Source organism: Scardinius erythrophthalmus, assembly GCF_964197995.2.
Source record: "Scardinius erythrophthalmus genome assembly, chromosome: 11".
In the NCBI taxonomy this organism is placed as follows: domain Eukaryota; kingdom Metazoa; phylum Chordata; class Actinopteri; order Cypriniformes; family Leuciscidae; genus Scardinius; species Scardinius erythrophthalmus.
The window spans coordinates 8,496,883-8,509,981 of NC_138231.1; the positions used below are offsets into that span (position 1 = coordinate 8,496,883).

The 13,099-nt window shown below is 36.2% G+C and overlaps 2 protein-coding genes across 3 annotated transcripts in view; one reads left to right on the forward strand and one right to left on the reverse strand.

Annotated features, from left to right (window-relative positions):
* cep85l (centrosomal protein 85L) overlaps positions 1-13,099 on the reverse strand; it is a 59,336-nt gene that overhangs the window by 21,017 nt on the left and 25,220 nt on the right. For both annotated transcript variants that reach the window (XM_081377830.1, XM_081377829.1), the window contains exon 3: positions 10,312-11,021. In XM_081377830.1, the coding sequence (XP_081233956.1) occupies positions 10,312-11,021 (710 nt within the window). The remainder of the gene's footprint in view (positions 1-10,311; positions 11,022-13,099) is intronic.
* Positions 679-9,225, forward strand: pln1 (phospholamban 1). The gene is made up of 3 exons (XM_081377833.1): positions 679-792; positions 6,394-6,672; positions 8,003-9,225. The coding sequence occupies exons 2-3, from the start codon at positions 6,518-6,520 to the stop codon at positions 8,019-8,021; spliced, it is 174 nt and encodes a 57-aa protein (XP_081233959.1). The 5' UTR covers positions 679-792; positions 6,394-6,517; the 3' UTR covers positions 8,022-9,225.

Below are 13,099 nucleotides of genomic sequence, written 5' to 3' on the forward strand. Positions count from 1 at the left end.
CTATGTAAGGACAGAAATCTCTCAGACTTCATTAAAATATCTCAATTTGTGTTTCGAAGATGAACAAAAGTCTTTAAGGTTTGGAAGGACATGAGGGAGAGTAAATGATGATCATTTTTGAGTGAACTAACCCTTAAACATTCTACATTATTTTGTCCATTCAAAGTTTTCCAAGTATAATTAATTCATTAAAATATATATCATTTATTTCAGACCTGGATGAATTTGCTTTACTTTAATTTTGCCTGCAATGTAAAATTTCACCAGCAAAAAATAAAATAATAGTACTGCAGTCTATACTCTATCAACTAGTAAACACATAAATTCTAAATTATTTATTTTATACTGTATATGGATAAATTTGCTTTAAATAATATTGGCTGCAATGAAAAAAAAAACACCAGTAATAAATAAAATAATAAAATTGAATAAAAAATAAATAAAGATAATAATACTAATACTCTTTCATCTAGTAGTGACAGTGACTCTGCATCCAAATGCAGGACATATAAATACTATCCATTACAACCTGATTTTGGTATGCTGTTTTTGTGAGGATAAAAGCTTGTAAAAAGCTCCCCCCCCCAAAAAAAAAATGTGAGAAAGAATGAGATAGCTCAGACCCCTCCTACGCATTTCTCAACTCTTTCCTCTCTCCTCCTATACTCCACCCCTTCACTTTTTCTGCCATAAACTTTCGAACTCCACATTGCTGCCACAGACCCTCCATTCCTCTAAAAGAAAACCAGAGCAACGGGATTGATCCCCAGTACTGTTCATCTACAGATTTAGGTAGGTAACCTTTTCTTGTATACCTTGCATATCAGTTTAAGGATGGACCACAATAGTCATCTAACAGCCCACCATCAGTTTATCTAGATTTTGTCTTTGACTATTATCACATTTGGCTATTGTGTCTGTCACTGTTTCACCAAATGCATCCAAGTTCTTTTACATTGCAGAAAAAAATAGAAACACATCTGTGTTGTGTCAAGCGAATCCAAAACCAGCCTAAATTCACAGTGCTTTCTTAAGATTGATTTGTTGACAAGGTTATTTAAGTTTTTCAAATCCCCATAGATAGGTCTTTTTCGAGATTGAACAGCGACACGCATTTTCATAAGTAAGAATACAGAAAATATCCAAGGTATTATGATGAATAATCGGAGGGTTATTCATCGGTTTTATATTCTTACACAGCAGTGGCTGATGTTTCAGAACGCATCGAGTCAGAGATTAATCAGAGTTTTGATGTTTGGGTCTGTCCGCTGGTCTTTGTAAGTGCCGCTCTGTGCGCTCACGATAAACAGCGAGCCAGGCACATTCTTCTCCGAACACAAATCGGGGAGACGTGACCTAGACTGATTCTGACCTACACACAACACTCCAGATCTGCACTCCACAGGGAGATCTGACAACCCTTCATTTCAGCACAAATGAGCTCGCTGCATTCACTGCGGCCCTGCAGAGTAGGATAGGTTAACTGCATTCAGAAGCCTGTTAAAGCAGGAATCACACCACAGGTTGCACACATCCATCTGTGGCCTCTGCACAGGCCTGAGGCAAATATTGAAGCTTTATATACATCAATGTATTTGTAGCATCTGGTTTATTACACCACAAACACATTTTCACCTTGATGATTATATAATTATGAAAATAATAATAATAATAAAAAAAACTTTATTCTAGAATTTAATTTAAATTATATGAAATATAAAATACATTTTAATATATCACCAAACATTATATCAATTTTTTGGTAACACTTCACAATAAGGTTTTATTTAATGCAAGTCAATGTATTACCTAATACTAACTAATAATGAACAGTACATTTTCTACAGTATTTATTAATTAATTAATTAGTAAATGTTGAAATTAACATTAACTAAGATTATTAAACGCTTTAGAAGTATTTTTTATCGTTAGTTCACGTTAACTAATGTAAACAAATGGAACCTTATTGTCAAGTGTTATATATTTTTTATATAATTTATTTTATAACTGTATAAAATGTATACGAAATATATATATATGCCACAACAGATTCTTAATTGTATATAATTTATATTATATTATATTATATATAAAACTGCTATCTTTTATAAATTACATAAAAATTATATATATATATGTTTTTGTGATTAGCAATTTCTGTTGTGACTCAAACATTTGAGCATTGAACGCTATATATAGTGCAGTACATTCATGATAATTCAAACAAGTCATCACATTTGTTGCATCACAATATCATAACTGTATTGCGAATAAAACTGTAGCAAAAGTGAAAGAATCGGTGAGAGAATTAATCTGTGGTATCATTTGCTTCACTTTTGTCCAGTACTGCATTTATAAAAACACTAGTTTCAGACTTTTCATTTTTTTTTTTTTATTAAATGTTTTGATTATTAATTATTTTTTAATCAAACTGTATAAAATTATATCAATACTGTATCAGACGGTCTAAAGTTTTAAAGAAATAAAGTGGCAAAAAAACAATTAAATATCAATATACAACTGTATAGGCACAACCCATAGTGAGCATGGCCAAAAATGTCTTTCCTAATGCCAGTTCAACAGGCACTGTCCTACCTGTTAAGAGTCATGCCCTCAGAGGCATCACCAAGCCACAAAAAATCCCTCTGCATTGCTCTGCGATGCCATCATGGAAAGTTCAGCATTGAGGCCAACTGAGTGCACTCGCTTGGCCTTAAGTGGACTTATTTGTGCAGAGTAAAAAATATGCACATAAACATACTCAGGCTTGGGAAATCTCCGGGCCAGCTTTTCAGATGATTTCCTTTTTTGGTGCGATTCTATCTTATTTTTTGCTCCACTTGTTTTCTCTTTTTCACAACTTTCTTGGCAGTGTCTGTGCATTTTAATGCCAATGAGTTGGCGTTTTTTGCCAAAGGATGGCTTAAGAGAGTTGATACAAATCTGCTCAGAATAACCATATGAGGAAGGGTATCTTAAGCACATGACCTGCTCGATACCCTCCCAAGGAGATTGTTAATGATCTTATCATTCCCAGCGGTGATGGAGGACTTGACTCCTGACTAGCTAAGTAGAGCGATGGAATGCTGGTGTCCTGTAGTGCTGACAAACATCTCTCGCAAGCCCGTCGTCACCAGCAGCATGTTTATCTCCTCCATGTCACGTGTTGGGCGCCTGAACGAACTGCTCAACTCCAGGCTTCACTGTCAGTCACTCGTCTACTTAACCTCTTTCCACAGTGACACTGGCCAGCTGGATGCAAAGAACACTATGAAAACAATCGGTGAGGAATAGGTTTCGTTGGTTAGGTGAAAATGAGATGAGACCCAACATACTTCTATCCCACAAAGCATTGTTTCATTTGCATAAAGTAAAATACACAAACAAAACCCTCAAATTATCAACATTTCAAACTATTTTCCTACCACTACCACCAAACAAGTGTTTTCTTCAAGTACTCGACAAAAATGGCCAACTACTGTAAGTAGGGTTGTGCAAGATGACATTTTAAATATTGTCTTTAAACTAGTCTTAAAGAAGCTCTGTATATTGGGTTCCTAAACTTTCTGACCAACAAATTGCCATAATTTATTATTTTTCCATACATTTTTCAGTCATTTATTAAAATGAAGGATTTTTTTTTTTAAATTGTACCTAAATAACACTAAAAAGTTGCAAAGCAATTATTAGTCAAATAAATACTTTAGAACTGAGAACTTTTTTCCATGACCTTTTAGGATTTTATCAATTCTATCCATTTATTCCAATTTTAGAATTTACCGTTGGAAGTGTTTACTTTGGCCATTTTTGGCTTCACTAGATGCATTCCTTAGGGGACATTTACATGAGATGGATTCTTGTGTTAAAATACAAGTTTTAATTTGACTTTAAACTTAAACAAACTGCAATGCTCATGGTGTGAGGTGTTCAGAACAGCACAAATGAACTAAACTAAACAGCTAAAGTACTGCAAAAAAGCATGCTAACTGAAGCAGCTGTTAAAGAAGAGAAGTACATTGTTTTCCTGACAGGAAGCCTCTGCTGAAGATTTCAAAACCATCTTAAACAACATAAATTGTGGAAATGGAGTTACATGTTGAACATGCACGCTAATATTCAAGGCCTGTTTCATATCTTTACAAGTTGTTGCAAAGGAACTGGTTTCTGTCAAGTAAGACTAGGCTGTTCGGTATGAAAACAAGCCAATCTTACACTTCACAAAAACACTATCCTCCATTTAACAGTTTCCCATTAGTCTAAAGTAGTCACAGCCTACATATACAACAACAACAACAACAACATCCCAGGCCTTCATTACCCTCTTGGTGATAAGTTAGAGTCAGGCTCCTGAGGGATGATTTCAGTGGAATATTGTGACCACAAAGGGTAATTCCAATCCTAAGAATAACCTTATTGCAGCAGATAACGCAATGCAGCGGCCAATGAAAACACAGGCCACAGGTGCTTCCATGACCATGATGTTACTCTGCCGAATGCATCTGTAAGACAGAACTCCCTACAGATTCGAGAAAACAGGAATGAGCAGCAGTCTGAAAGAGAGAGATAAGCTTGTCCAAGACGAGAGCTCCGCTAACAGACAAAGATTTATAATCAAGGCCACTTTATCTTTCGCCGAAAACAGGGATTCATCTAATCTTTCCGGAGGCGAAGTGCTAAATCCTGATTTAGGCTGTTTTGTACACATGTAAAATAACCCATATAAGACATCTTTCTGAAGCCACCTCTTTTTATTCACTCAGAGCCAAGACGGTATAATGAAAAGAAATAAGCTCACTCCTACACAGTTATATAAAGACACACTATGTGCTGCTGAAGTCTCATCTTGGAAGTATTCAATTATAATAATAATAAAGTAAGTTAATGACATTGCACTTGATGTATAATAGAACAAGGCTTTGTACAAGTTCATCTTTTGGTGGAAATGCAAGAGTAAGACTGAAAAATCCACTCTGAATGAAGAATCTAGAGGAACCGAGACCCCTGTGGTTTTAATTTTAGAAACCTGTCAAGCATCTTGCTTTTAGGTGACATATCTGAAAATGAAACTGTGCAAGGCATAGGAATGCTCAATTTGTGACTAAAAGCAATTTTATTTGACTTGCATCAGTTGCAAATTGATTGAACATTATGAAGAGACAGCGACCTTTCACCTTCCACTGACCTTTCAAAGCGCGGCCGATGAGTACCGGACAATTCACATGATGTACATGCACATGATGTTTTTTCTTTTTGAATTAATTAAATTTATTCAAAAAAGGAAGCATTAAGTTGAAATCAAACACATCATAATAAAACGGTAAAGAAATGTATAATGTTGCAAAAATATTCAGTGTGTATTTCAAATACACACTGTTCTTTTGAGCTTTCTACTTTCAATGTTGAACTTTCTATCAATCTTTTAAAAAAAAAGGTATGCCGGTCTCCACAAAAAACTTAAGCAGCACAAACTGTTTTCAATATTGATAATAATAAGAAATGTTTCTTGAGCAGCAAATCAGCATTATTAGAATGATTTCTGAAGGATCAAACTGAGAACTGGAATAAACTACATTTTAAAATATATTCAAATAGAAAAAAGTTATTTTAAATTGTAATATTTTACAGTATTACTGTTTTTATTATTTTTTAACGCAGCCTAGGTGAGACGAAAACATAAAATATAAAAAATTACCAACCTCAAACTTGTGAAAGGTAGAGTATATAATGATTTTGTCTCACAACAATGCAACAAGAAATGCTTAAAAATAGTCAAACTTTATGAAGATATCTTGAATTTAATGCTTCATAATTTCTATTTTTCATTTTAGACATAGTACCTTAGTTCAATTAATTAAAATCATCCCAAGACTTAAAATGTCATGAACCCATGATCATTGAGTTCTCTCTTTCTTTCTGCAATGTATTAAAGCAATCAACAGTTTTCTGTTCCAAATTCCTGTTTAAATACTGTACATGTTTAACACGGTATAAACTTGACACATTCTTGCTACCATACTACATTGTAAAATCACTCTTCTGCAACATTTGTATCCGAACAACCAAAATGCAAATCCTGTGAAAGGACCTTCAAAGGGATAGTTCATCCAAAAAAGCAAACCCACCTTTCTGCAGAACACAAAAGAAGATATTTCGTACATGTTTGGCTATACAATGGGGTCCAATGTTATCTGGACCCCAACATTCTTCAGAATATCCTCATCTCGTGTTCTGCAGAATCATACAGGTTTAGAGGGTGAGTAAATGATAGCAGAACTATCGCTTTAAGAACATATTACAGTCTCAAAGTCTTCTGAAACATCTATCAGACCTGCATGTCACGTGTGAATATTGCATGCACATTCACTCTTTCATCTGTCTGCTCCCTCCCCTCAGCCTTGTGTCCACTGGCAACCAGATCACCACAACCAGCGCTTCTCCTCCCCAGCTTGCGGTACTGCCGTTCTTCCTTCCTTTCCCCTCTCTCTGCACTAATCCATCCCACCCACCCCGCTTCGGCATGGACAAGGTGCAGCACATCACACGGGCGGCCATTCGCCGGGCGTCCACCATGGAGGTTCCCCAGCAGGCCAAGCAAAACATGCAGGAGCTCTTCGTCAACTTCTGCCTCATCCTCATCTGCCTGCTGCTCATCTACATCATTGTCTTGCTAATGTGAGCGGGAGTTTCCCCTGTAGCCAATGAGGGCGAAGGACTGTACATAGGGGGGCATATCGCGTTTAGGGGCGGAGGGTGTGGATGGGCAAAGCTATTTATTATTTTATAGCGGGTTTTGAGTAGTTGGGTTGTACATTGCATGATTGATGTCATTATAAATAGCAAATTCAGAGTGACATGAGAACGACAATACTGATAGTGGTTGACCAATAAGACTTTTCCAGAGGATGTTGCTGCCTGACATCAATAACTAGAGAGTCAGCTGGTAAAATTCCAATATATTTGTGATAACATCTAACACAATTTAATTTAATTCCATTGTGGGCCAAAAGCTAAGGCAGCATCACATGTATCCTTTCTATTTTCATAATGCATTGTTTCACTGTGAAAAAACAACTCGTCCGGTGGACGAAGCAAAATAAGACTAATATAAATATGAAGTATAACTGAACAATTTCATTTAATACCAAAAAATACCAATAAATAGTAACATTACCTTTCAAAAGTTTGGGGTCAGTATTTTTTCTTTAAAATTAATAGTTTAATTCAGCAAGGAGGCATTAAATGTATCAAAAGTGACAGTAAATATATTTATAATGTTACCAAAAAAACAAACAAATAAATGCTGTTCTTCTGAACTTTCTATTCATCAAAAAAAAGAAAAAAAAAGAAGAAAAGAAAACCTTGAAATATAGGGTTAGAGGTAGCACAACTTTTTTTAACATCGATAATAATAAGAAATGTGTTTTGAGCAGCAAATCATTCTGTATTTTTGATCAAACAAATGCGAGCATAAGCAACTTCTTTCAAAAAATCGTACAGACCCCAAACTTTTAGATGGTTGGTGTAAGTACAGTTTATATAACATCACAATTCATTAGGTAACATCCAACTGAAACAGGATTGGAGCTCCATGCTGGGGTGGATTGAGGAACTGACCAGTCTTCATTATGAACTTATGAAGCATGCAACTGTCTTTCCATATCTTTGTCACTATCCCATCAGCGCATGTCACCTGCGGGCCTGAGTGATGTCATCATCTGAGTCACGTCTTCCGTTACACACTATGCCAAACTGAAAAACACTTGCTCAATAAAAAAAAATTACATGATCACGTGTGTGCAATAAAACGTGTGCTGCTTCTGTTTTTGACTGATACTCCCACTGTACTAATTTTGTTACGCAATCAAAATCAGTATTTTAATGATCACAAAGTCACAGAAAGTTTGTTTGAATAAGACCTAATACATAAGAGAACCAATTTTTGTCTGTTTCTATGACTGTGTCTTGTCAGCAAAGCTCATGTCAGTCTGTCAATCATGTTTAGCTCTTTCTACGGCATATGAGAGACCAGCGGTGCGATGTAACCTGTGTTCACTGGCAAACAAGAAGATCTTCCACCTGGGGCCGAATACGCTTGGGCTACACGGCACCACGGCTGAACCCGAACATCCCATCAGTATGGATCTGACCAATAACCGAGGATTAAACCTGCTGCTCAACTTCCTGCTTATTGTAGTGGCTCTACTGCTCATGCTCATTCTGGTCAAGCTCATGTGACCCGAAAATGGCCCGAAACAAGAATAATCGGTATAAGAGACTCCCACTCACTCTACCTCCAAAACCATTTTAAAAACGCTGCAAACGATTTCAGACATTAGGCTGACTGTGCATGACTGATAGGCAGAAAATGTTTCTGATTGGCTAGTTTTCCAAAGTGGGCTAATCCCCTTGCTCTTTTTTGGCTTTAACACATTTTCAGGACACATATTTCACTTATTTGAATCAGTCAGTGGGGATTTTTTTTTTTGGAGTCTGGGGTTATTTTTTTTTTGCTTACAACACCTTTAACCTACAATACATGCATTGCAAGATGTATGCTTAATGGAGGGGTAGGCCTACAGTAAATTGATCAAAAACGGTTTACCACTGCATCACTCTGCAGAATGTGGTCCAGAAAAAAAAATCAAAATGGATCAAAAATACTCCATTTTAGTTCAAATATACTGAGGCTTTAAAACTGACAGGAAGTATGGGTGCATTGCTTCCAGTCTCACTGCGCCCTCTAGTGGTTGTTGTCTCTAACTGCTCACGAAAACAACAACATAAAGGATTAAAAATGGGATTTGCCTCAAAATTAGATTCTTTTTCTGTGAACAGCAGGAGTGGATTTAAGTATACGGCCAAATGAATTAAACTGAAAATATAGACAAGCTCTCAAATCACATGAAACGCCATTGACACTATTCCTAAAAATACTACATGTGGATTTTTTTTTCTGCTATCAAAGCTGTAGATACACACTCCTAATCAGATGTATTTCATAAATAGAAGGACACAGTCATGTTTTTTAATGAGAAAACACACTGGTTTGCCTATTATATAATCAAAGTTGTAACCTTTTTACATTATTTATACAATCACTGTGTTCCTGTGTTCTCTGTGTGAAGAATATATTTATGAAGTAATGATATACATATTCATAATGCAAGTCTTTGAGAAATAAGACTGAATGGAAGTAAATGCAGCAAATAAAACCGTTCCACTGATAACAAATGTTTTTGGTTTCTCTTTAGGTTGAATAAAACATTTTGAGCCTCAAGCAGAGAAATTCAAAGACATCCAATTGGAACAAACACTGGGTCTTTACTACTAAAAATAGACGCCCGCGGCACAGGAGACCATAATCAACATGAAATCAAAAGTGACCTTATTTACTTTCTTAATGCACATTCCTGGTCATATTGTGTATGATTCAACAGTGCACATGATTTCAATCATAGACTTGTTCTGTTTCTGAAATGACTTTCCTTTTCGGCTGATGCCAGGAATCATCAAACTTTTCACCCCTCCACTCCAACTACTATCTATATTCTGGTATGTAAGACACAGATTTCAGAAAAACGCCAGATTTAAAAATTTCACTATGATTTTAAAGCATTATTTGAAAGTTAATTTCAATTCAAGTGCAATACAAGTTAAACTCTACTGACAGCATCTGAGGTATGAATTACCACAATAATTCGAAATAATAATTTTGATTAATTGTAATGCATATATATATATATTTTTTTAAATATATATATTTTTTTTTATATCTATCGATCTATCTATCTAATTTTCCAAATTTACCTTTTTTTTTTTAATTGACAGTGTTAGAAGGGCAAGCAGAAATACTACAGGCCAAACTTTTTTTTTTCATTAAATTGGAAATTTTGCCTTGGCAACTAACTAAAGTAAAATGTCTAAGTTTAAATAAAAAAAAAAGGATTTTATTTTAAAATTTCAAAATCGAAATCAAAATAAATTAAAGCAAAATTTGAAAAATTTAAAATCAAAACTATAATAGTATATAAATAATACTATATATAACACAATGCAATTTGGAACATCCCTTAAACATGTATTTAAAAAAAAAAAGAATGTCTGCATATTTGTATGGCTTGTGCTGTAAACAGAAGGATAATTTACTCTACCACTGTCTCCAGCAGAGGGCGCTATTAACCATTTAACCAAGACATTTCTTCAATGGTATCATAAAAACAATTCAGCATCCGCTTTACTATACACACAACTAGAGCACCCTGCATATTTTTCTCAGATTCATATTCCCTGTCAAAAACATTGCAAACTGACCTGTGGGAGTTCTGCTTCCTGCCGTAGCCGCTCTCGCTGCTGCTGTTCCTGTTGCCACGAGCCGCCACATCCCTCTGGTCCCGGCCGGTACTCCATCTGCTCACTCAGCCACATCTGCGTCCGTACGGCCGGCTGGATGGGCGACCCCCCCACGGCCTGGTGCCTGAGCGTGGGACCTCTCTGCCCGGGCCCGGCCAGGCCGATCGTGGGGGTCTTGCTCTCCGGTAAGGCACTGTAGGAGAGGTCTAACGTGCTGGGCTTGAGCGGAGACGAGCAAGACGAGTCTGTTTTACCTAGGGTGTTACTGCTGCCCAGGTCATACTTCGTAAAGTCAGAGTTGGTGGTAAGTTTGTGCAGGCTCTCGGAGAGGAAGCCGTCTGAATAAAGAGGGTCCTGTCGGTAGCCATAGAGCACACCTCGATCCAGGGATCCGTGAGGGTCCGTGCGGTACGACGGTCTCCCGGAAGGGCTGGTCTTTTCCTGGCCGGTGAGACGGGTGAGGGAGGACCAGCGGCGCACTGGCCGGGGGTCTTTCATGTCCAGGGGGCTGTCGAGGGGAGAGGGGAGCTGGCAGCTGCTCCAGGGGCTGGTGGGGGCAGAGGGAGCGCTGAGTTTGGAGCTGGACGGAGATGGCATGACGTGGGCCGTGGGGATGGGACCCTGCGAGCGCAGATGCTGGAAGGACAACGTGCCGCTGGAGCTGGAGTGGTCTGGAGACAGAGAGAAAGAGAGATTAAATGTAGACATTTTCAGGTTTATCTCTAGTGTTAATGTAGAGTCATGAGTGTCTGAGTATCACTGCTTTGCTATCAGTAGGATGACAGATAACTGGCTAGTTATGGATGAAAAAGAGTGACCCCTAAGTCATTAACTATGCTGACTTTATTTATCGACCCTTCCCACCTCCCTTGGTTACTGCGGCTCAAACAAGCTTTACAAAACATCCCATAAAAACTAACCACAGATTTCTCTGAACAATATAAAAAATAATAATTATTGTTATAAATAAAGTGTTAATTATTACTGGATATTATACTTATTTACTATATTTTAAAGAAAACAAACAAATAAACAATAGTGTTATTAATAAATATTAAAAATGATGGGATTTTGTTCTTGTGTGGACTGCACTGATGAGTGAAAATAAAAATAAATCAGTGTTTAAAATGATTCAACTTTATTCTTATGTGGAATTAAGGAATAAAAATAAAAAAGTGTTATAAATAAGTGTTAAAAAAAGAGTGATATATTATTCTTTTGTGCACCGGACTGAATGGAATGACTGACATTGCAAAGCATTTTTATTTGCTATTGAAAACAATGTTAAATTAAGCAGTAATGTGAATAAAAACTGCAAATACTCTGAATCAGAGACAAATGCAGTCAAATGGAGAGACAAATACTTCTCACAGTCAACTGAAAAGTGATTAGAAGTGATCACACATTAGGGGAAGTGAACTGTTTTTAACATCCTTGCCCGAAAGGGATTACAGAGAAAAGTTTAGAGTGACACGCCTCTGATGATGACCTAAGACTGACCCTGCCCAGAGTCCTCCAATATCCCATCATGCACTAGGGCTTTCCCCCGATCACATAGCCTCTCTTTCATCCTTTAAAAACAGACCACAAACACTGCAAGGCAACACGTCATGATAAACAGTGACTGAACTCATCTGACTCTGAGTCACTGGAGGAGAACACACACACGCACGCACGCACGCACGCACACACACACACACACCAAAGAGCACCAAACTTTGAAAGTAATATATATTGTTGCTTAAGAAAATTACTAAAGTTAAATTTATAAGGGTTGCACAAATATGGCTGATGCAAATAGAAAATAATTACAATCATTTAAAAATAATTATTTTATAAATCTTATTTTTTATTATTTTATAGGTCCAACAATAGTCGATGGAGGGATTTAACAGTTTGTATTAAATAATGACATTTTTAAATATGTCATGGAATGTTGCAATAGATAAAAGTAGATTAAAATGTAATAATAAATAAATTAGGTGTGAAATTTATATAAAAATCTACAATAAAAAGTAATGTGAAATACAAAATAAAATACCTTGAAGTAAAATGTAGTGAACAGACAACATAAAGGAAATCAATATATCATGAAACATTGCATTTATTAAATGTATTACATTTTATAGTACTTTTATTTATTTATTGCAACATTCCATGAAGTATTTAATAATTTCAACATATATTTATTTAATTGAGTTAGTTTGTTAAATCCCTCAATAATAGTCAATATGACAGCATATATTATAAATCTACACTGGTTTTAAATAAAATATATAAATAAATAAATATTCCTGATTTTAATAAAACCAGTTCATTTTAAGATGTTACAATGTTAGGTTACCTGACAAACTTTCTTTTTATTTCTTTTTTCCAATGTAAATAAACCAGGCAATAATGAAGCAAACTACAACAGAAAATGAGAATGTGAATGCTCACATTAGTCCAAACTGAAGTAAAAATACTTGCAAGATCTGGAAAAATAATTCTTGTAATGAGAAATCGAAAACAAGCCACAGGCAAAACAAACCAATGGAGGTCTTGCTTTGACATGTTCATGAAGCCAAGGAGAGCATGTGAAGTGTGTGTGTACTGCAGTATGAGCAGTCATGGCCCGGGTGAAGTGCTCTGACAATCACAGTGAGACGAGCTGACAGGCTTTATCACCGTGTCATGAGGACATTCAGATGAAGAAGCTCAGCTGTCTGTGATCCTCTCATCACATCAGTGCTGTCATGTGTGACCTGAC